The sequence below is a fragment of the Trachurus japonicus genome, chromosome 4 (genome assembly GCF_045865225.1).
Source record: "Trachurus japonicus isolate A0001 chromosome 4, Traja_1.0".
Lineage (NCBI taxonomy): Eukaryota > Metazoa > Chordata > Actinopteri > Carangiformes > Carangidae > Trachurus > Trachurus japonicus.
In genome coordinates, this window is record NC_140910.1 from 17332082 (window position 1) to 17357326 (window position 25245).

The window sequence follows — 25245 nt, forward strand, 5'->3', positions numbered from 1 at the left end:
TCATGTACTCAGGAGTTTCTGGCTAAAGAGTATAGTCACAGGTGGCTGTTCTGCTCTGTTTGACATGATTATCTCCAGTTTGCTCTGCAGGCAACAGGAAGACAGCCAAGAATCATGGATTCAACTGGAAAAAAAAAAAACTGGACAGATGCAACTGTTACGATAAAAACAGGGGTGACGTGAACTGAATCTGTGATATTGCTGCTGTACAACAGGAGCAAATGCAGTGCACTGCTCAGGAAGAACCGTGTGTACATTTTTAACACCACAGGGCACTAGGCAGAGTCGAGGACAGAATATGCTGAATTTCTCAATACATCATGCAGCTGTAAATCCAAGACCAAACTCAAACTCCATACAGAGATAACTCAGCAAACATCCCACTCTGGACTATTACAGAATCGCACTGCAGCAGATGCACATGTCCATATCATCACAGTCATAATAATCATCTCTTTTGTAGCACTGAAACAAATCAGTAAAAGGAAAAACAAGCTTGAATTTGATGGGCTACATTGTTAAAAGAATTTGTAACTGCTGCCTGACAATAAACAAGCATCTGCTGTCATGGCGGTTGAAAAGTATGATGGACTGAAACTCATGCCGCAGTACTGTTTTCATGTATTTTGTTCATAGCCCATAGCCACGCTGATGTTATCAAGCTGGTGTTACCATACTAAAAGTACAGCTGCATCCAACATACTAAAAGTCACACTAACATCTTTTTTTTTTTTTAAATTTGCACCAAGGGCAAAATGTTGACCTTATGTTAGCACTAGATGAAAAGTCAGGAGATCACCAAAATGAGTACAGCCTTTAGGGACCAACATCAAGATCCATCCAACTGCTTGTTCATGCACAAATTGTGATCTAACTGATTACCAATACTTTCCATTTCAGAACATCCAAATTTCTCAGACATGCTTAAAACAGGAGAGATACTGTGCAGTCCTGTTTCACATTTCAGTCGCAAGTTTAGATGCAAGTCCCTTGATGCAGCTTTTTGAACACACTAAAGCTGTTCCAACTCCTTTAGGTGCAGGCAGTTAAACAGTGTGTTGCAATAGTCAAAACGAGCAAAGAGAAAGGCACCTATAATCCTCTCTGTATCACTGAAACTCATGATGGATCTAATTTTAGCCGTGCTTCTCAGATGGAAAAACCATGGCAGAACAGGTTTTTTAGCATCTCTTTCAAAAAGACTTTACAGCTCGAGTCTCATCAGACTGGAAATACTGAATCTGCGTCAAAACAAAAAACTTGTTGTATCTGAGCATAAAAAAGATCTAGTGCAGTAGATTAATGCCCAACGTCCCACATGGTTTATAGTGCTAATTGAAAAATATGCAAAGAGAAAACGGATATATTCATTTGGTTTAAGTAAGAGGTTAAGCAGAGTATCATTGACTAAACACTGAGTACGTCTCATTTGCATGAATGAATGTAAAACAAGCACCTCCACTGTGATCACTGGGGCAAAAGATAAATAGGTGAAACCATTCATGTGACTCCAGGGCTTCATCTCTGCATAACCTGATACGTTTTACAGATGACACACACACACACACACACACACACACACACACACACACACACACACACACACACACACACACACACACACACACACACACACACACACCACCCTTACTTAGAGCTAACCTGACACTAAAGTTTAAAACAAAGCAGTTATGAAATGAGGTAAACTCATTATCTAAACATTTTATTGTTATTAAAAGAGTTTGATTTGATTTTTATTTGTCTCAAACAAGCACATCAAAAGACAAACAATCTATGTAACAAGAAACAAAACAATAATGACACTGTGCAAGTTTGAGAAGGGGCTGAAGGAAGCAAAGCTGATCAAGTTCAGCCCCCCCCCTTACATTGTGATTCATGTCATATACAGTACATCTGTAGTTCCATACAATTCAGAAGATTAAAAACATATTGCTTTAATATGAAATAAGACCATGATTATAAATAAAAAGAGTAAAATTATCTGTCCAGTTCTTTATAGCTGTCCAAGAGTGTATGTTTGTACTTACTTTTAAATTGTTTTAAGTTATTGCACATTTTTATATCCTCATCTAGTCTATTCCACATTTTAACACCACAAAAATAGATGTTAAAACTTTTCAGGGTAGAATGGATGGTAGATTGTTTAAAGTTACAGTTCCCTCTTAAATCATATATGCTTTCTCTGACCATAAACATTTTTTGGATGTTTATTGGTAGCAACCTATTCCGGGCTTTAAACAAAATCTGACCTGTTTTGAATTTGACTAGGTCCTCAAATCTTAAAATACCCGATTTTAAAAACAACGGATTTGTATGATCAAGGTACCCAGCATGATGAACCATCCTTATGACTCTTTTTTGTAAAATGCAAATCTTTTGTAAAGTGCTTTTATATGTGTTTCCCCATACCTCAACACAGTAAGATAAGTACGGATCAATGAGTGCATAGTGCAGCATTTGAAGTGACTTCTGATCTAAAACATGTCTAGTTTTACCCAGAATTCCAATACTTCTGGATACTTTGGAGCAGCACAGAGGCTTTCGTCAGACACTGTCAGGACTGTTGACGACTGTGCATTATTTGCCAAAAGTGTGATGTGATGCAATGTGAAAAAGTTATGAATCTGGCTGCACGCTTGTTACTCAATGCAGACGAACGTGTGCCGCCAATTGATTAAGATGTTTCCTGACTTTGTCGAGTGTTTTCTTAAGTTGTACCTCGTTGAGCAGTCAGAGCGACTGTACTCCTGACAGAAAATGAGAAGTCGCTGGTGGTGGACGGGCGTATTTCAATGATTATACATCCACAGTGATCTTTGAGGATTTAGTCAGCAAATTGAAATGCCAGAAAATAACAGTTCAAATGTCAAGTGAACAGATGCTTAAAAATACAATACAGCATTTCTTGACCACATAAATGAGAAGTCTATTCACACGTGATTAAATAGTATTGACATCCAGGTAATTATGCGCACTGTGCATTTGTAAAACAAAGGTCATTTTCTGCCTATGCTTACAAACAGTACAGATTTAAACTTCTTCTATTTTATTTCAAATACAATTGCTCATTTAAAAGATCTGCTCATCAATTTCAAAGTAATAACAAGTTATTATCTTGTGTTTTGATTTTTGCTGCACAGTTATTAGCATTTGAAGTGTGAATTGTTCCTCTAAGCTCTGCCTTGGTTTGCAAATGTGGTGAGTCATCAATAGTGTGGGGGTCCATATATTACAGCCGGTCAGTGAACCTGACATACGTGACATTTCCAGCAATGGGATGATGGGAAATTACAAGGGCTGTTGTTCTACTATGCACTAATCGCTCATTCCCGCCCTCTCACCACTCCCCTCCTTCTCCCCCCTTCTCCAATCTATCCATCCCCTCTCCTCCCACTGTGTGTGCCTCTCTCTCTCTCTCTCCCTCCGTGACGTCTGTAGTCAGATACCGAGTTCTGGGATAAGATGCAGGCGGAGTGGGAAGAGCTCGCTCGGCGGAACTGGCTGACGGAGAACGAGCAGTCGCAGATTCCCTCCACTGTCTCACCACATGAGAAGGTCACTATCATTAAGACTTTACAATCAGCATGCGGAGAAATGTCTCTTGATGACACTGACGGAGAGCTATAGATACTGGCAGCCTACGTAGCATAAATAATGCATGTCTATCTAGACTGTAGGATTAGTTAAAAACCCTGATATACAGTGTGTTTGATATAGGGATGTCACGATTATAGATTTTCTTGGTACGATTATTGTCAGAGAAATAATCACGGTGTTACGATTATCACGATTATTATGCATCAATAAATGCCACAACACTATGAATGTGTAAAATCAAATATACTCAAAATATAATGGCATTACTAATCTCTTATATAGGACCAGTTATTGATCCCCCGGGGGAAGTGCTTGATATATTTAAGTCATTAATTGTCATCTATACCAAATGTTTAAGTTTATTTTAATCTTTTTTTTTTACAATACAAATGACACACTAACATTTAAATACCTACCAATTCAGTCTTACTTCAGATAAATGGACCAGTTTCTGAGCATTTACCTTTATTTTGGCGCCACATCTGCCGATACGGTTCCAACATAGTCTTTTTCAGAAAGTGACGGTATTTAGGAATCTTTACGATCAATTAATTGTGGCGTTTAATACCGCGATTAATTGTGAAAACTAGTAATCGTGACATCCCTAGTTTGATATGATATTTGACTTGACACTTTGCATAAAAGTTTGACATCAAAAGTTTCAGTGCACAACTATATACATGATTGTGACACAATTTCCAATATACAGTATAATGTACCACAGCAGCAGGACCTAAAAATCCACCTACCAACATCTCTAAATGTCAGCACATAACAAGTTACATCTCTTTCGTCTTATCTGTAAGAAAACAGAAACGTAAAAATGACAAGTTTTTGTAGTCTTGTTGTCACAATGAGGCTGCTAGGGAATTGTAACTCATGCAACTTTGTATAAAACCAGATTTTGTCATTTTTATATTTCTGTTTGTGTACAGATCAAACTTATGTGATATAATGAGTTCACTGTTGGGCTTTAGAAGTGTTGAAGGTTTTTTATAACTTTAGAAACAACTAGCTAAGATAACTTCAGCTATTTGTCTCTTGACTAGCTTCATGATTAACCCACAAACATGAGTCATATGATTCCTCTCAGAGTAAATTACAGCAAGGATGTGAATGACCATATTTCAAGATGCTCAGTTATTGCTTTAAATGCAGACAGTTGTTAGATTTGACTATTTGAACATCCATATAAAATATACAGTGAGGCAACGTCAGAAATATGCTACAGTATGTCCATGAAAACACAGACCTGCTGTCCTATTGGCATTTCATAATAAATGTAGTTGAATGATATGACACACGTTACATTGGATGTTATAGTATGTGTATGTGATACAACATAGCATTATCTTTAAGGATATAAAGGAACGTTTGCAGGTTTCAGAGGACAGAAAGCATATGGCTGAGCTGTATACTTCACCCATCTGCTGCCCTGCTTATATAAGGAAACCGTACAAGATCAGGCTTCTCCATTGATCCCGGTGTTGAACCAGTTCTTAAAGAAAAAGCTGTTTCAAAGTCATCAAGCTCAGAAGCAGGCAACAACACACCAGGGTAATCACAGTTTGAAAATGCAAAGTTTAACATTTAAAGAGAACAGACAACCCCGGGGAGCTGAGCCTCAGGTTTGATGTGAAGCAGAAAAGATCGATTCCTGCTGCTGGAGCGTTGCTTAAACATACAACTGCACAGGACAGTTGCCCTGGTTTGCATTTGAATGCTGAAGAGAGAAACTGACATTGCCACTGTCCCTGTTTTTTTTTTTTTGTTTGTTTGTTTTTGTTTTTTTTTCGCTGACAGGGTTACTACTTCCACACAGATAATCCTTATAAGGACCTGCCAAATGCATTTGAAGAAGGACTAAAGAAGTCCCGAGAGGGAGACTTGCCAAACGCTGTGCTTTTGCTGGAAGGAGCCGTCTTGCAGGACCCTCACGATTCAGAGGTGAATTCAATTTAGTACACACATGCTCACACTTACATTGTGTTTTTCCCCCTTTTCAACCAGTAGCTGTGGGGACACTTGCATTTACAGCTGTGGGTGTATTTTCAAAAGGGAAAGAGTGTTACAGTACACGCATTTACAGCTCAGACGGCCAATAAAACTGCAATCCAGCACCGGTCAACCAGACTGGAGCGGTATGGTTTCAGCACAAACTTGTGGCGACATCCAAGTCCACTTACTCCACCACATGTTGAGATAAGCTAGAGAGAAGGAAATGCCTCGCTGACCACAGGCTGTGTGAAGCAGATTTAGCAGGTAGCACCCACAGGCTGGACACCGATTGCCTGTAAAGGGCAAATATTATTTCTTTTTTCTGTATTCGTTAGATGAGCTGTTTACTGTAGCAAAAATACTTGACTTGCTCATGCTCTTGATGAGAATTTTCATTTGCCCAGTGAGCCGAGAAATAGCTCATTCCGCAGGTTTCTTCTCCTTTTTGTATTCTTCCCATTTCAAAAGAAGTGACCTCTTTGCAGGCTGAAAGAGCAAAGCCTTCATACAAAGTACTTTCGGATTCCCCTGGAATATACAGAAATGTGCCAGTTATTCCGAGGAGAGGATTATCCCACGGTGTATGGAACTAATACGATTCCAAAATTCCTCCTTGGGCGCTTAGTGGCTTATTGCCCCACTGTGAAGACCTCTGAATCATTCAGAAATAATTTTCGCCCCTCATTTCATAGAGTGGAACAAAGAAACATCTATAGAGATTAGCTTTGGAACAGGTTATTAAGTGTGCCCTTACAGGCACAAAATACAAAAGGGGTTGATTTCATAATCACATTTTGGATTTTGGGTTAGTTACATCATTTTGTGCCCTCCCATGCAAATCACGGGTACTTTCAATTTGCTTTTCTGATGGGGGGATCGACTGTTTTCATGATCAGCTAACATTTGAGTGATGTTTCAAGCATAAGCATTTACAGATTCTCCAGTGTCCACTGCCCTGTATCTCCAAGTCCTGTACTGTTGATCAGACAAAATTATTTTAAGACATGATCCTGGGCTTTGGGAAATATTCTTCTGTCGATTTCTGACATTTTATAGATTAAACAACAAAGCAATTAACTGAGAACACTAATCATTAGTTGCAACTCCAATCAGATAAGCTTTGCATACTAACTGTCTTCTAATAGACCTCCAGTACAACTCATGTCCAAAAATAGTGGGTGTCTATCCCAAGGTAGCATCTTCAGCATCTTGCTTCATTCTAGCAGTCCAAAACCCAACCATTTTTACACTGTGTAAATGACAATAAGTCAATTATAAAAAAATAGCCCTTTTCGTTGATGGACTGATCATTCAGCTCTATATAAATGAGCAGTTGTAAGTAAATCATCGCTGAAATTGGAAAATAAATGGTTTTCTATTGTTTGGATGATTGAATGGAATATACTATGACAGTATCTAAAGGACAACCCTCTTGGCTAAACACAATTTTTTTTAAAAAAAACTAATTGCATTTGCTCTTGTTTGACCGCATGGAAGTTTTGCATTTTGTGGGGTTCTGTTTCTGTTTATTTTCACTGAAGCTTCCTCTGCTGCAATCTGTTTGTCTGAAACAATGAGCTCTGAGCTGCATCCAACTCTTTGTGCTGGACAGACAATGCAGAGCCGCTGTAACTGTGCTTCAGCCCCTTGAGAATACCGGGTATGGAGTCCAAGTTTCCACCGTGCTATTTAGCGTTACCTGTATTTTGTTTCCCTTGCAGGCTTGGCAAGTGCTGGGGACCACCCAGGCTGAAAATGAGAACGAGCAGGCAGCGATTGTCTCCCTCCAGAGGTAGGGACAAACAACTGCATGAGATTCCCATTTACAATTAAAAAAGCCGCTGTCATACGTGGAGGAGCCGTCAGCTGTTACACCATATGTTTGCACAAGTGGGACTCTGCAGAAATGTCACGTTAAAAGATGAAGCCCAGTGTATAAAATTTGCCTCAGAGGTTTCAATGAACTTTGTGACAGCAGTCTATTCAGCAAAAAACAAAAAACAAAGGCAAAGGTTTAATTCAGATGTTAAGATTTATGATATGTAGAGCCATGAGAAGAGCAACATCAGTATCTTCCCTCAGATGCCAAGTTCTTAAACCAGAAACCAGAAGGAAGAAGTTTGGCGATTTTCTTTATTCCTAAAATAGAAGCACCACACATGGATGGTGATTGCAGAGAGACAGAGCTAGGGAATGAACAGAGTGCTCAATGGGAGGTGGCCCACTTCCATTCATAACTGCTGATGACAAGAATTGCACCTATCTCAGAGTGTGAACACTGGCTAGAAAACTGAAAACACAGGACACAGCCATTCAGAGAAAAAATCCTTCTTCCTAAGTAAGTGTCACATACAGTAGACCATCCAGTCAGGCAAATGAAACATTTTGCTGCTGTCGTAGATAAATGGGACTACAAAGAATGTAAATGATATTTTTTTTAAATCCCTGACATAATCTTACTTAAACCAACAGATTTAGGCTTCCCATTCAGATCTTTGCATGATTTAGATTTTATTTAGCTTATTACATAATAGCTCCTCCATCTGTGAAGGGAGTGTTTGGATATGCACGGGGATACAGTATTAGATGTTTACCTGGCATTCATCCTGTTGTTGTTACACTGGCACCATTTCAGATGGCAAGCATCATGTTACAATAATGCTACTCTGTTTTTTGCCACAGTATTTGACAGAAAACTTCATAGAATATTGAAGATAGAAAAAAATGTGATTTATATTTGTTTTATGTATGATGGCTGTCCCTGGAACATGGTCACAGCTAAAATATATGGATTATTTTGCAAGCACAGGGAACTCATCCTTGCATGAGTGGACATACACTGTACAGTATGTAGCCTTAAACAACATTTATGTCATTTCTCTACGTATAGCAGTGGGGGGCTGAAATAATTTGGTTTGTCTGAGATTACAAGAGTTTTAAGGAAGTTGGCGCATCAGTTGTGGCAAATCTGTCTTGAAAATTATCTTGATGAAAGCTAAATCCTGTTTTGGCCTCCCTCCCCTCTTAACTAATCTAAGTTGTTCATCCAACACAGTGCTGCTCTTCTGCCCTTTTCAATTACAAAGGCCAGCATACGTAGATCTTAGTGGCAGCCGTCCGCATGATATAACCAGTGATATAACTCAATCACCCAAGGGCACCCCCCCCTCCCCCCCCCCAAAGGCAAAACTAATGCAAATCGTGGAACCCCGCGGCTGAGGGCGCATGCAAAACGTTGTCCGGCAGAGCAGGAGATGAGCAGCTCATCCATCCTAATCCAGAAATCATTAGCCTCCGCCTGATGTTCCTGTGCTTTGGCCTGTCCCAATTAATGCCTGTCAAATCTAGATTTCCCTTTGAAGTGCACACCTTACGCCATCTCTCCTCTCCCATTGCCTGGTATCTCGTCTCCATCCAGGTGTTTGGAGCTCCACCCAAGCAACCTCACAGCCCTCATGGCTCTGGCAGTGAGCCTGACCAACACCGGTATGCGCAATGACGCCTGCGAGACCCTGCTCCGCTGGCTGCGACACAATCCAAAGTATAAGCACCTGCTGAAGGGCAAGACCAACCTGATGGGATCACCAAACGCCCAACGCAGGATGTCGCACGCTCTCAATATGGGCAGACATGAAAGGTAAAGTATTTAGACTGAACTACTCAGTTTACTATGATGCAAGACACAGAAACACAGAAGCCAACCTTTCATGTAAGAGGCTGAAATCAGTGAGGTTGGCATTTTTTCACGTAAAGTTTTGCTTGAAAAATCACTGAAATTATTAATCAGTTTGGTTCTAGTGGACATTTTTCAAAATCAATGTCTGGGACTCATCAATGGTAATACATTAGATTTCTGCATGATTTCTGAAAGAATGTGATATTAAGTACAGTATTTTAATTGGGCCAGATGTATATACCTCCTCCACTTGAAAGCTGCAGCACAGCTGGCTTCACCAAGAATCACCAGTACCTTAAAGGGATAGTAGCATTTTTTTTTAAAGTGGGGTTGTATGATCTACAAATAGCCCCTAAGTACTTTAATTGCAGTAGAAGACTCTCTGCACTCCTCCCGTTAGCAACGCCAGCCCATAATAGCCCTGCCCAGAGATTTACAACATACATTGTTGTGAATGGACCCAAAGAAACGGCCTATTTTCTCGGCCTAAAAGAGGTTTTACCTGAAAAAAAATACACAGTTCCATTGTTCGCTATAATATAATTTTTTCCAGCCCTTCAAAGTGCAGGAAAAACGCAGTTTTTATTTGGACCTAACCAACTCACGTATCCCTCCGCCCAGGGTTAGCGCCCGCCGATCAGCAGTTGGTTAGGTCCAAATAAAAACTGCGTTTTTCCTGCACTTTGAAGGGCTTCTACTACAATTAAAGTACTTAGGGGCTATTTGTAGATCATACAACCCCACTTAAAAAAATGCTACTATCCCTTTAAGGTCATCACATAGGTACCTAGAAATCTAGACAGACCCTAGCGGCAGCAAATCTCTTTGCTCCGTAGGTGGGTCTAGAAACGAGCCATAGGAACTTTTTGAGTCTCGAACACCGTTTGTATTCACCAATCACAGCGCTCTATCTGTCGCCATGACAACATACATTTTAATTGGCTTGTCAGGCTAACGTCATCCTGCTCTTTGCTCTGATTGGTCGTAGCGCTACCCTATTGGTGCAGAGGCAGTTTGAAAGACAGCCTTCACCCCGCCCCCTGGATTGAGCCGAGGTCTACCGCTCGTTGCCAGACTAGACATGTTAATGATATAGCCTAGTCTGGCTTGTCAGGCTAGTCATCAGTGTAAAATCTGAAGCAATAATATCTGTACTGTCCATATCGATACTAGAAAAAGTATTGATGTGAATGTCAAAACTATTAAATTGAGGACCCATTATCAGTTGCAGTTGCATTTAGATACAGAAAAGATTAGAGTTTTAAACTGAATTTCAGCCTTCCCTAACAGCTCAGAGTTATTGATTAGGTGACAAACATATGATACATCCTGTGGACTGAAAAACAAGATCTCTACCAACAGACTTTCATTTGTTTTACTTAAACTACCATTACAGTGTCAGGGAGACCAAAAACTTATTTCAAGGTCTCTAACCACAGCTGGTATTGGTGTAATTTTACTGGCGAGATGACATATACGTATCCATCTTGTAACAACTCATACTGCAGGACCGCCCGTGTTATCTTAAGCCAGAAAAATGAGGTTGTTGGGTATATCAGATTGGAGAGGCCCAAATCTGCTGCCCAGGTAGAACAGCACTTCATCAAATCATTAATCGCCTGGTCAATGTGAAGGGATAAGAGTACATCCCAATACCTGTGATCTCTCCTTTAATCCATGCAATATCCTCCTTTTAATTTCTGCTGCTCCCTCCATCCCTCTCTCTTTGGCCTCATTACACACTCTTCTCTGCACCTCTCTCTCCTCCATCCATCGTTTGCCCTCCCTCCCTCTGTTGTGGCCGCAATGGGAACATAACATAAAGGGCAATCCATATCTTTACCCAAAAGCTAAGCACCAAGTGCCCACTGAGGCAGAAGTAGCAGTCTATCTAATCTGTCACTTCTGTGCAAAAGTTTTCAAACTGTGAGACTTTAGCCCTCATAGAGGGATGTAGAGATTGCAGGGCATGACAAGGAAGAGAAATGTTTAGTAGAACTTGAGCTGGATATATGTGAACAACATGGGACCAGTAAACAAGCAGGAGTGCTCTGATGCAAGACTTTTGGGATTCAGGTTAGTGATATTCATTCAGATGGAACACAACAACATGTACAAGAAGCACAGAGCTGTGGTAGGATGAATGTATAGAAAAAAGAGAAAGCGTGATGAGTATAGACAAAACCAAAAACAGGTGAGTAGGGATGTCACGATTACTTGCTTTCACAATTAATCACAGTATTAAACGCCACAATTAATTTATCGCAAAGATTCCTAAATACCGTCACTTTCCAAAAAAGATTATGTCAGTACCATCTTGACAAATGTGCGCCAAAGTAAAGGTAAATGTACAGATACTGGTCCATTTACCTAATATCACATCGAATCGGTAGGAATTTAAAAGTTTGTGTGTCATTTATAACAAAAAAAACGATTAAAATAGACTTAAACATTTGGTAAAGATGACAATTAATTCCCCTAGGGAATATAATTGGTCCTTTATTAATAGAGCATTGTGATTATTTAGACTATATTTGATTTTACGCATACATAGTGTTGTGAAATTAATTAGTGCATAATAATCGTGATAATCGTAACACCATGATTATTTCTCTGACAATAATCGTACCAAGAAAATCTATAATCGTGACATCCCTACAGGTGAGGTCTATTCTATGTGGCTTTCAAGTTCAAAGTTACGTAATACAGCCACATTATGTACCTGATAAGAAATCACAGAGTTCATAATGTTATTTTCAGAATATTCGGGGACGACTGACAGAACAGATCCGGGAAACAATGCTTTCATTTCTGGCCAGTGTCGGCCAGACAGCAACAAAGTGACTAATTAAATATACAGTATACAATATGAAAACAAAAGTACAAATCTAGTTTATGGACTCCTTGATGAAAACGAGGAATAAAATATGAAGTCTGTACTATTTACAAAGGGATTACAATGATCCAAGACAAAACCACTACCGGTATTTCTAACAACTGAGACAACTTCAATTATGTAAACAGAAGAAAACCCAGCACCTGTCCTTGTGATTCACAACCCTGTCTGCATTTCCCTTATTCTCATTTCTCCTGCTTCCTCCTCCTTCACTTTATCACCACTTTACACTCTTGTCAGTCTCCCTCCCTTTCTCATTTTCTTACACTCTGAGTAAAAGTCGACATGCAGTACAGTGCACATCATAGCCTTGCAATCTTAACAGAACTCACTCAGCAGCCTTAAGTCACACTAATCCTTATCTGTGTGTGTGTGTGTGTGTGTGTGTGTGTGTGTGTGTGTGTGTGTGTGTGTGTGTGTGTGTGTCCACAGCTCCCTGTTACCCGAGGCCAAGGAGTTCTTCCTGGAAGCAGTTCAGCACAACTCAGACGTCATCGACCCGGATTTGCAGACGGGCCTCGGGGTGCTCTACAACCTCAGCGGAGAGTTCAACAAAGCTGTTGAGGCCTTCAATACGGCCCTGTCAGTGCGGCCCGAGGTACAAACGCCGACACACACTCACCCACCCACACACACACACACACACACACAGGCACAGGCACATAAGGGCACACAGGAACATGCAGATTAGACAGAATGGAGCTGTGGTTATACAAATGCTTGTCAGGATTCAGGAACATAGATTCTCTCCTGGCAGATATAATCTCATTGGTTGACTCAAGTCTCTGTGGGGGGAGCCAAAAAAGGACAGAAACATGAAAGGCAATAAACTAGGGGTGGGCAAAATTACGATATGGCAATATATCGCGATACGATATCGATATTCAATATTTAAATATCGATTTTTTTTTTTTTTTCAAATAATAAATCATGTTTCAGACGTAAATCCAGTACGACTTCCGCACCTCTGCTCTGCGAGGTGTCACTGTACTGCTACCTCAGACAGTGTGTTGTTGTTCATGCAAATATGTTGTTGTAACTTGCACTTGTATAAAATGGCATGGATAATTTGAATACTACATTGTTTTGACTCAGTTTGTCCCATAAATTATCACTATCATCTGATGTACATACAACTCGGATTTTAAGATGCATAATGCCTTTTACATTTTTCAGTGAACTATGTAGAATATGGTAGAATATCGCAATATATCGCAAAATTTGGATATCGCAAGATCGTATCGTATCGTGACTCAAGTATCGTGATGCGTATCGTATCGTGAGGTCCTTGGCAATACCCACCCCTACAATAAACTATGTTTAGTTGCATCTTAAATCAAAAAGGAAATGACAGCTGATGAGTTATCTGTGAGCTACGGCTAAATGATATGCAAAATAAATGATGTTATGTAGTTTGACAGATGATAGATGATAATAATTTTTACATGTCACTTTCACTGAACTTAAACATCAAAATGATGATGCTGCTATTTTTGCTGGAGTGGGAAGTTTGTTCTCTTGTATCTGGGGGAATATGATGTGTGGGTCCTGGCAATTCTAAAGCACCACAGCGCTTAATTTAAAGTCGTATGTTGTGACATGTTTCACCTTTATCAAGAAAATTGCAGCTCCTGTGATTTGGATATTGCACTTTGGACACATTTAGGTTTCCTTAATGTTTTGATTAATTATTCTGCTCTACCCTGAGTTGTGGTTGGTGAACACATGGGAGCCACTGGTTTCCTTTCAGGGACAACATGGTCTGACAGCTGGTTGACTCCAGCTGGCACTGCATTGTGTTGCTTTTCACCTCGTAGGAAGCCAGTGATGCTGGTTGTTTACATATTGCAAGAGGCTTAAACTTCATCTCCATGTGACTCTCGAGGAATAAAACGTTCCTTTGGCCCACATTAACTGTGAATTGTTGAAATTAATACTGCTGGTAAAATACTAATAAATACATAAAGTTTACACAGCCCACCTTGCTTCGGTCTGTGGCACAATCAACTAAAATATAACACAATAAAAATGAAAGTGATAAACTCAATGTGTTTTGAGAAGAATTACAAATCAGAACCAAATACTGCATACTTAACACAGAAAATACATGTACAAAAGTGATACAAAACTGTGACAAGATTTCTCCACAATGGATAATCAGTCCGGGTGACTGCTGTGTATCCCTCTCCTCCAGCATGTGTCTTTATAAAGTCCTCTCTGGCTGTGTCATCAAAATGTAAGGCTCTATCTGCACAAGAAGAAGAAGAAGACAAATAATTAAAATATGCAAAGACAACCTGCAGCCTGTGTCTCCACTACCAAATACTGGATTCATACAAAACCATCTCAGCAAATGTTAAGATATGACATATGGGCTTACCTTGTATTGCTCTATAAACCTTTGTCTTCTCCCTTGATATTAGATGTCACCATCAGGGCATTAGTGAAGAGCCTATAGGAAAAAAAAACATTTATAAATAAATGTGAATGATACAGTGCTTTGCAAAAGTATTCATACACCTTGAACTTTTACTTTACACATTTTGTCATGTAACAACAGCTTTAATTTATTTTATTGGGATTTTATGTGATAGACCAACACAAAGTAGTGCATAATTGTTAAGTGGATGAAAAATACGTGTGGTGTTACAGTTTTTTTTTTTTTTAAATACATGCAAAACTCTGGTGGAAACTGCACAACACACCATCCTGACTGTGAAACAGCACCCAGGAAGAGTAGTGGCAGCTTGTGTGTATGACAGAGCCCAGGAGGAGCTCCGTACAGCAGAGTATAGGAGGACTGTTAGCACTGTTAGCTGTCCTGGATGCTAGTGAGTGCAAGCAGTGGATGCTATCCGCTAGCCCGATGCTAATTTCCGCTAGCACGATGCTAACTTCCGCTAGCCCGATGCTAACTAGCGGTGGCGGCTAGCATCCGTGACTACCACTCACATCCCAGTTTACCACAACAGTCCTCATAGCTACTCATTACAGCAAATAGACCAGACACCGGGCCGTGAAGGTGCAACGCCGCAGCGCGTCTTGTGTGAATGACACATCGGTTAAAATGGGCGCCGGAAAGAAACTGACACTATAAATGCATACAGTAAACATAAAATCAACTAAACCAAGCAAACTTACCTTCCACTTAGTGGAAAACGATGTTGTTGTAACCAAGGCGTTATGTTGACCACAGCCTGCCTCTGCAGTAGAGAAGAAACGCGCCAGTTGCTTGGTGTATTTCCTCAGCCAACCAGAGTGGCGTTTGCTGCTGCCTCAGCCAATCAGAGTATGATCACATGGTGCCTCAGCCAATCAGAGTGCCTTTGACTAGTTTAAATAATAAAGGCTCTTATCAAAGACTGTTCAAAATTATATTTACTTATGAACCATGATCGGGGTGAAATTATTTTCTTAAGCAATAATCTCCCACAAATTTCATTTCAAAATATATAAATTAAAATATTAATTCATTAATTAATTGAAATAAAATTAAATGAAATTGAAAAAAAAAAACAGTTGGAAAAACAAAGATGTAAAATAACAAAATATCACATGTACTCAAGAACAACAATGTCCTAAATGAGTTTAAATTGAACATAGAAGAGATGTCTACAATGCCCACATTTGGACGTCATCTGGAGTAACAGTCTGCACCTGCAGGGGACCAAAATTAGACATATAAAAATGACGTAGACAAGACGTTGTTTGGACGTCTCTTATAATGTTTAATCACAAACAATATATATTCGTATTTATTAATTACGAAAAAACACTACTACTATTACTAAAACTACTACAATCATTAATCATGTCAATTTCCTGCACCTGTCTTAGACGTCCAAAAAAAGTGACCAAGCCTGACGTCCAAATGTTTAACTGCATATTGACGTCCAAGTGGGGTCATGATTAGACGTCCAAATAGTGGACCGAGTTTGGACGTCGTTTAGGCGTCCAGAATTGGTCTTGGACCGACGGACGCAATATAGACATGATCTGCACGTCCATCAGACGTCCAATGTTTGGTGGGTAACTGTGAATTGTTGAAACAATAATAATAATAATAGGCTACAGAAACTTTGCAAAGAATATTTAGTTAGCCTTTCCATATTACATGCAAAAATAAAAAATGTGTGTTAGGTCTGTGTAATAAATAATCAGTATCTTTCTGTGGAATGAAGATCAGTAAGCCATTGCTGCTGCATTATGTTTTTGTTGAGAAATGCATACAGTGATGATCTAAAACAACTAAACACACAGACATACAAACACCACGCGGCATATGCACAAAAAGCGCAAAAACCATGATCTGTCACACGCCACATGTTACCATGCAAACACATTTGGCAGACATGAAGCCCTTAAGCAAGTACTCATCCTTAGAGACGACGGAGCCACAAATGCCGAGGGAGAGCTCATGCGAACAGATGCACTGAGCCACATCAAACTGTCACACCAATATGTGAAGCGAGGAGCTGCCAAATCTGGCCTCATGAACTCTAAACTGGTACACACACACACACACACACACTCACTCATGATCCAGCACAAGAGCACAGAGAGATCTACTGTAGTCCTTACACACATTTACGCAAAAAAAACAAACTACAAACAGACTCAGGCACATATTTCATACGCTGGAGTGCATACACAACCAAAACAAACACACACACACACCAGCACAACCTCAAACCTTTCTTCCATCCTTCATCCTTCCCTCATGCAAATCAGTCCCTGTCCTCCCAGCGCTGTCCCAAGTCGGCACGAATATTACTCACTGTTAAATCCAACCTCCCACATTAGACTTGGTAATATCTGCTCCCCTGCTGGAAAAAAAAAGCTCTGAACCCAAAGGGAGATAATTATATCCCGCTGCTGAGCTTAGCCAGAGATGAAGGACCCTATATTGTAGCAGACCATGACCTCTGTATGTGCTTGTCTACCCGCAGGTGGCAAACAATGGCAAGGGCACCCAGTGTGACGTAACTCTGCTCTCCTTAAATTACCCTTGTTGGGTTACTACGGTGTAGCCTATAGCATGGAGCTGTGCAATGCTTCAAAACGCTATATTGTTTTCTATAGGCCTGAAAGGAAAAACCAAGCACCGCTTTGTCGTGCTGTCACTGAAGATACAAAGCCGAGTATTGTGTTGTTGCTCAGATTATTCAGCTCTATTTCACTTGCGCTTGACTGTTAAAGACACTGTCAGTTATTTCTGCAGGCCTTTGAAGCACGGGAGGAATTTAACACTTGGGAGATAACTGAAGAGATGATGCTGATGAGTTTTAATTCAGGCTAAATTTGGAGCTATCCAGTGTGTTCACTAATTAAATGCGGAAACTAATAGACAAGCCGAATTATTTAGGGTGACGGTATGTGACAACACATGCATATCACAATCAAGCTCATTAAAAACTAAATTTCTTACCCTCACCCTCTGACATTCCTTGTTCGTCCAACCCACCACCACTCCTCCTTCATCCAGGACTACTTGTTGTGGAACCGGCTGGGAGCCACGCTGGCGAATGGGGACCGGAGCGAGGAGGCGGTGGAGGCTTACACGAGGGCCCTGGAGCTGCAGCCGGGGTTTATCAGGTCTCGCTACAACCTGGGCATCAGCTGTATTAACCTAGGGGCACACAGGTGGGTCACCGAGGTTATGGGAGAATGCGACAAAGTTTCTACTCTGGAGAAAAAAATTACACTAGAACCGCCGTGAGGTCATTTTGACCTCTCTCGCTTCTTAAAATGCTTGTAACTCTGTTTGCGTAAAAACCCTATGTCTCCCAGTCGATGACTTTTCCTAAAAGTGTGTTCTACATCATCCTACGCGTTTTCATGATTCTAGTATAAAAGAGAACGAAAAAAATTGCGATTTTACCTAGAACCGCCAAGAGGTCATTTTGACCTCCATTCATTCTAATGCAAAAACGGTAAATGGACTGCATTTATATAGCCATATAGCCAGCCAGACACACAGCTCAAAACACCCATAGTAATGCTTCACATTCATATACACACACATACTTAAAAAAGAAATATCAATAGTCGTTGCTAGGCAACCAATATAGACGACTCTTTATTTTTCTATTTTTCGAACAGTGTGTGTATAGCCTATAAAAATGTATAAAATTGATTTTCCAATCATTGCAATCTGGGCTAAATAATGTCCATTTAGTCACTCAGTTTGTCAGTTAGTTAGTTATTTAGTTAGTTAGTCATTTTGACCTCATCCCACAACACAACACGAGTTCAGATATTAGAAAGTTGTCAAACAGTTAAACACAGTGTCAAAGAAGATAACAAATGAACATTACTCATAAACATTGAACATAACACTGACAGTCCCTTGCTCTCATGAGAAATAGACATGAATTCAGAAATTTGTAACAATTTAGAAAATTTTTATATACACACACTGTTCGAAAAATAGAAAATTAATGAGTTGTCTATATTGGTTGCCTAGCAACAACTATTGTTATTTTTGGTAAAGTATGTGTGTGTATATGAATGTGAAGCATTACTATAAAGTGTTTTGAGCTGTGTGTCTGGCTGGCTATATAATGTATGGCTATATAAATGCAGTCCATTTACCATTTTTGCATTAGAATGAATGGAGGTCAAAATGACCTCTTGGCGGTTCTAGGAGTAGCCTACATGGACTGTTGGCGGTTCTGGCACCCGTGAGGAAAAGTCCACGCCATGGCCCCACAAGCATACACCAGAACCTTGCACAACATGGGCTGGGGAGAGATGATTAAAAAGTTAACACCACATTTAGCCCAACATCAGCTTAAACAGGGAATCTTCTTTTTGCAGGCTGGGCACCAGCTGCCATGTGTCTGTTTCCCCAACAAAGCACTTCCAACCGTTAAAAGCAATTTTACAAATCTAGTCAAGTGAGCGTACAAATCTAAACTCAGCAAGACCTTTCAACTACAGTGCAAAACATATCCACAGATTTAAATTAGGGTTGAAAGAAGCAATTCTTTTCTATATTGCATAGTAGTTTTTCAGTGAAACCAGGAATTTGTTTTGAAAGCATTTCAATAAAACTGTTGCTTACTATTATTCTTTCATTCCACTAATCACCACAACTCGTATTTGAATCACAAAATCTGTGACCCTCAGCAAGTACCTCTTCTTATTAATGATTAACTTCTGTGATGAGCTGGTGGTGACTATCAGCATGGTAATGAGAGATGTCATGACTGATTTTGAATTAAATCATTTCTCCAGTGCTTGGCTGATAATAAAAAAACAAAAAAGAAAATGTGCCAAAGCCTAATGTGAAGCCACTAACAGAAACTAGAGGGAGACATGAAGCAAAACAAATTGCATTCATGAGTATATTACAACTACCACAGTCAATCAATAGCTCAAAAAGCATATTGCAGGTTAGACCCTCGTTACATCAATGTTTAGAAAGATAATGTAGGAACAAAATTTTCTTAAAACTATGCACATACACGTTTGAGGCTTCTGGAGCCATTTGGAGGGATCAAACAATATAGTTGAGTCAGTTAATTGTTATAAGGATGTTTGTTACAAGTTATTGATGCTTCTCTTAATGGGCAGGGTGATTTTGTCTATTTTATGTCTTAATGCATTCTGCAGATTTATGCACAGACTATTTTGCGAGCCTAGCCCCCCACTCTCAACCTAACACTGAAGAGTTACAGTGGACTATGGAGGCAGGATATAGGTTTATTTTCATGTCAAAGTATTGTTTGAAACTTTTTACGTGGTACGTGGTAAATGATGATACATTTAATTTACTGTATTAACTCAACACAATAGAAATAGCATCGCCTGAGTCTGCAACTCTCAAGGTGTCCTCAATTTATCTCTGAGAAGCTTTTTGGAGCTTGTTGTGGATGCATTTAAAAATAGGATACTTTGTGAAGATAAACTTAATTTCATTCCCACCCTCGTGTCCCTAATAAGTTTAGCAGATAAATTATTCAGTAAAACTAGTGTTAGCTGCTAGGCTATATAGTACAAATACAACACATGTAACTTAGCCCAGCTAGTTCTACTGCAGCAGCCAGGTGCCCAGGAAATAGTCGGGTCCGAACAATAAAACCAGCAAGTAGCCAAAGTACAGCATATAATAGGATTGTATTAGCTGTTAACACAACACAGACTCACCTCGGTTGAACAGACACAGTGAGTTGTCCATGGCACTTACAGTACAGGTAGGTTCATTTTGTGAACTTAACTCCCTGATTGTAGCATGAGCCAGGTGTGTAAGTTAGGCCTATGGTGGGTTACAATTTAAAAGCACTGACTGCACAGGTAGAGGAGAGAATTGATTCAACTAAACATGATTTAGCTAATAATTATTGATGCAAATGTCCTGCAAGCAATTATGGGAATATCGGCGTTAAAATAAACGGCGTTATTTATTTTCAGTAACGAGTAATCTACTATTTCCACCGTTACAACGCCGTTACCGTTACCGACAATTAAATGAGGTGCGTTATTACAATACTCAGTTAAAAAAGTTCCGTTAATTCAGTTTCTGTCTGGTCACATCAGAAAATATCACACTGAAGTTCATCTGTGCATCCACACAGAACGGGTGCTGGTGAGAAGGGTTTGGTGATGAAATCATACGTTTTTTTATCAAGTGACTTATTCAAACTGTTGTTTCATAACTGTCTACAGATGTTGCCTTTTTATCTTCTAAACTAAAATTATTTTTTGTTGCTTTCCCCCAGAGAGGCGGCCAGTAACTTCCTGACTGCCTTAAGCCTTCAGAGGAAAAGCCGGAGTCGCCAACAGTCCCACCAGGTGATGTCTGGAAACATCTGGGCTGCTCTGAGGATAGCTCTGTCCATGATGGACCAGCCTGACCTCTTCCAGGCTGCAAACATTGGCGACCTGGATCTTCTGATGCGGGCCTTTAACTTAGACATTTGAGGAACGGGAGCCAGTGGTGATAGCATCTCCCCTTTCACTTACTCTTCAGTTTCTACCCAACAGCCAAAAGCCCAAAGTGCACACATCAGAAGAGGTTGGATCTTTAGAGACAATTGTGTGGTTTTTATGCACGTCAAAAAATGAACTCCCCGTCGTCAAAGTTGTTCTATTTTTTCGCCAGAGTACCTTGGAGCAGTTCTGAGGACAGGTTCTTCCAAGTGCTTGAAGTGACTTCTTTGTGATGGATTTGCACTGCAATTTGTGATTTCCCTGAAGAGCACAAGGACAGGCAAAGATTGTACGAGCAATGCCTTAGAGAACACATCAATTAAAAACTGACTCATCCAGTGGAACAGAGCTGAGCCAGGAGAGACGGGCGGACAGACAGTTTGAGCATCTCACAGAGGAACTCTCACATGCACAAGGAAAAAAATGAGGTTTTTGAGAGAGAGAATGAAAAAAAGAAACGTTATCCAGTCACTCTCAATGACTCCAACCTGTCTCACTCTCTCACTCTCGACGGATGGATTTAGCGAACAAATGATCAAGACTGCACCATATGACCTGGAAATTCTGTCCCTGGCTTGTTTTCATCCTCTTTCAATGGAGAATAATGATACTGCATGAATAAGCATTTTTCATGGATGGATTATTATCGTTTAAAATTAACATAACTTTTAGAAACTGTCCCTTTGCACTTCAGACAAACACATAACTTCCTCAACACAAGTGGAATGTGCAAGCCAGGTTGTAAAGCCTTACTCAAAATGCATGCGAACAACAATATTTATTTATACTATTTTTATGGCAACAAAACACTAAGCCATTTCCAGACTGGTTTCAATTTCTTTAAATAACTGCCATCCTCTGGACTTGAAAGCTTTCTGAGCCTTTAATTTAATTTTTTTCTTTTCTTTTTTTTTTTTTAGATTTCTTTTTTTTTGTTTTGTTCTTGGCTCCAAGCTTCTCTTTGTTTCCTTTATGGTGACTAGTTGGAGGAAAAGACCTTATAACTTTCTTATATGAGGTCTAAAACTATCTCTTCTAATTTCTGTTATGACTCTAGAAGCTATAGTATTTGATGTAAACATCATACTCTAATTTTCCCAACTGTATTAATTTCAATACAGTATAATAACATTACAGGTAAAAAAAAAAAAAAGGAGGTGTTGCTGCAAGCCAAGACCCACCACGACAACAGCCTGGGGTATCTCCTAATGCAGTCATTTGTATCTTTAGTGCACCTCCACTGGCAGTAAAGCTCATACATTTAATTAAATGAGTTTTGCCTCAGTCATCATGCATGATTTAAATGTTTATGTAATCCTGGGCAGAATGCCACATGTTTTTTTAAGCTATATTTACTTTCACCACCTGTAATTCAGAAACATGAGATCATGATGCATCTACAGAAAACATGATTGTATGAAATGCAGTGATTCTCTTGTTTCTAGATACTGTAAATCATCTGCACAGCCTCAGAGGCAAAGCTTTTTTTTTTTTTTTTTTCTTACAACATGCTTTTTAGCTGACGGCTTCTATGCTGTCACTGTCGGTAGTTTGAAAGTCACTCTGTAAAGCGAAACGTTCCTCACCGTGCAATATGGTAATCTGGTGTACTGTATAGTTTAGCACCTTTTGGTGTTTTAACAGGCGTGTCCGCAGTCTGGGTGTGCTGTAGAAAGCTGTTTTTATCCTCAGATCCTATGCAAAAAGGTCATGTTTTATGTTTGCCATTTGGAATTTGTCAGTTTGTCCTCGTCTGCCTCAGTGGACCAAAAGGAAGTGGTGATTCTGTGCTTTGAGAGGACGCTATCAGAGGGAGCCAGAGACCAGGATGAGAGCCATTCATCAACTAAACAGTACAACTTTGATGGTCACGGTCCGTATGAGAAGAAGTGTTTCATTAGGAAACTGGGGAAGAACAAAACAAGTGTTCTTTTTCGAGAGAGACACATTGTCAGTGCTTTTGGAAAAAAGACACGCACACATACATACACACCTAAAGTGTAGCCTTCATGTTTTATAACCCCGTGGTGTAGCAATATGTCTTTGACCTCAGTTGCACCCAATGAAACCACTGCCGTACATCAAGCTTTGCTATCAGATACAGGTTTTACTTCACTGGTTCACTGCATGTTCTCTTTGAAATTCACCTCAGATGCACTTTGAGAAGAAAAATGTCCTTTTTTTTTAAATGTACAACTAGAAAACTTAAACTGTTGTTGAACCAGTTCTGATCAGATGTCTTTCCACTTGTACTAAGAATCAAACATAATCAGTAAGGACATTTAAAGCTGGAACAGACGAGTAGCTGCTGTAGTCAGATATAAAAAAAGAAAATATAAAAATTGCTGGCACAGAGTCACTGTGGCCAGCCATGATGTTTAATAGATCAAGGAGGCGGAGGAGCCCAGTGAGACACAGCACATATGTGCATGCCACTAGCAATCTGCATCAGAGGGAGGCTGACGGTGGCACAATGGTAAAGGCAACGAGGCCAAAGCAGAGGTGGAAGCACACATTTATTCACTCTGTGACAGATTGGATGATGATAAAAGCAGATCAAATTGACAGTGCAGCTTTTTACTGAAATGAAATGGGTTTTATCCAGTCGTCAATCAATGGTATTCTGTTGAATATTTTATCATCATTAAATACTAAATAAGTTACTTTCAAATGTGCTAGCTGCTCGGCTCTAATGGATGGCAATGCTAGACTGTTGGCCATTTTGGTCCAGAGTACTAAAATATCTTTGAAAGTATATTGAATCGCCATGTCCCCCCAAAAATAAATTGTGATGATTTTAATGAGTAGGCCTACCTGACTTTTTAGTCTGGTACTATTATCAATTCCTGCCTCGGCTCTACTTTGTGTTTATTGCTAATTAGCAGCTGTTATGAAATGGTAAACATTTTATCTGCTAATATCAGCATTTTAGTATTGTCTTGAGCATATGCATGCAGGGCCGTTGTATAGGGGAGAAAGGTGATGATAATTCTAGGGGCCCAGCGCCCAGTGGGGCCCATAAAAAACCCCAGTAGTCTAATCTTTGTATGACTGATTTATTCTGCGTAAGACCCTGACGAATACTCATAGTACACTGTAAAAACTCAACATCTTTCCAAGAATATTTGTCTTATTTCTTGTCCAAATGTCTCATTTCTAGTCAAAACTAATCTCTTTCCACTTAAAATAAGACTCATTACCTAAAAATTAACTTGTTTTTTAGATAATTTTCACTTAAATTCACAATAAATAGACAAATCTGCCAGTGAAAGTAAGTTTTTTGTGCTTGTAATAAGGAAGAAAAACTTGCTCCACTATCAGATTTTTTCTACTTATTCCAAGTGAAAATCTGCTTGAAAGAAGTAAAAAGTGTCTAAAAACAAGCTACTTTATGATGTGTCTTATTTTAAGTAGAATGAGATTTGTTTTGACTAGAAATTACATTTTGACTAGAAATAAGACAAATATTCTTGCTAAGATACTTGAGTTTTTTCAGTGTAATGCTGCATTAGCATCAAAACAAAGAAGGCTAAATAAAAAACGATAATACATACGTAGTCTAAGAAAAAAAAAAAGGAAAAGTTAGGGGGAGGGGCCCACTTTAGTATTCTTTAAGGGGGCCCAGAATTCCTAGCAACGGCCCTGTGTGCATGCCTACATTAGCGCCACAGTGTCAAAATGACAGTCACTGGTGTGGCTTTAGTCTATTCACAGCTGCACAGCCACATCTGCTTTAGCCAAGTGTGTCCATTGATGTCCACCACCAGGTCACTTCTGCTGTAGCCTATCATGTGCGCTCAAACCTGCCAGAGAGAAGCACACTGACTGACCCAGCACGATGAACACTGTCCCACAGGAACTTCATATCAGATCAGAGTCTTAGCACGTCCAAAGCAGGCCTCCATCCACTTTTCTTTCCATGAACCTTATATTCATTTTACACGAAATGGTTCCTTGAGAGATTGTTGGCCAGTATTCCTCCATTGGAAAATAGATATATATATCTAGGCAGCCTATATGAACACATATTCTGTCCCCAGTCCTCCAAGCTGTCTCCTGTGTCAACATTGAACTGTAGAAAACCCAAAACATGATGTTTGGTAAATTGTGATTTCCAAATCAA

The 25245-nt window shown here is 39.7% G+C and overlaps 1 protein-coding gene and 1 long non-coding RNA gene across 5 annotated transcripts in view; one reads left to right on the forward strand and one right to left on the reverse strand.

The window, feature by feature from the left end:
• LOC146988769 (uncharacterized) overlaps window positions 1-17744 on the reverse strand; it is a 133565-nt gene extending 115821 nt beyond the window's left edge. Inside the window, exon 1 of the long non-coding RNA XR_015035720.1 lies at window positions 17623-17744. This is a non-coding gene — a long non-coding RNA (uncharacterized LOC146988769). The remainder of the gene's footprint in view (window positions 1-17622) is intronic.
• LOC146988770 (PEX5-related protein-like) overlaps window positions 1-21533 on the forward strand; it is a 107084-nt gene extending 85551 nt beyond the window's left edge. For 3 of the 4 annotated variants that reach the window (XM_085774433.1, XM_085774435.1, XM_085774436.1), the window contains 7 exons: window positions 3460-3576; window positions 5422-5565; window positions 7338-7408; window positions 9035-9253; window positions 12621-12786; window positions 17674-17831; window positions 20912-21310. In XM_085774433.1, coding sequence (XP_085630559.1) covers window positions 3460-3576; window positions 5422-5565; window positions 7338-7408; window positions 9035-9253; window positions 12621-12786; window positions 17674-17831; window positions 20912-21113 — 1077 coding nt within the window. In that variant the 3' untranslated portion in view covers window positions 21114-21310. Of the gene's footprint in view, window positions 1-3459; window positions 3577-5421; window positions 5566-7337; window positions 7409-9034; window positions 9254-12620; window positions 12787-17673; window positions 17832-20911 lie in introns of all 4 variants that reach the window. The other variant, XM_085774434.1, reaches the window with a different exon arrangement.
• Window positions 21534-25245: the final 3712 nt, after the last annotated feature.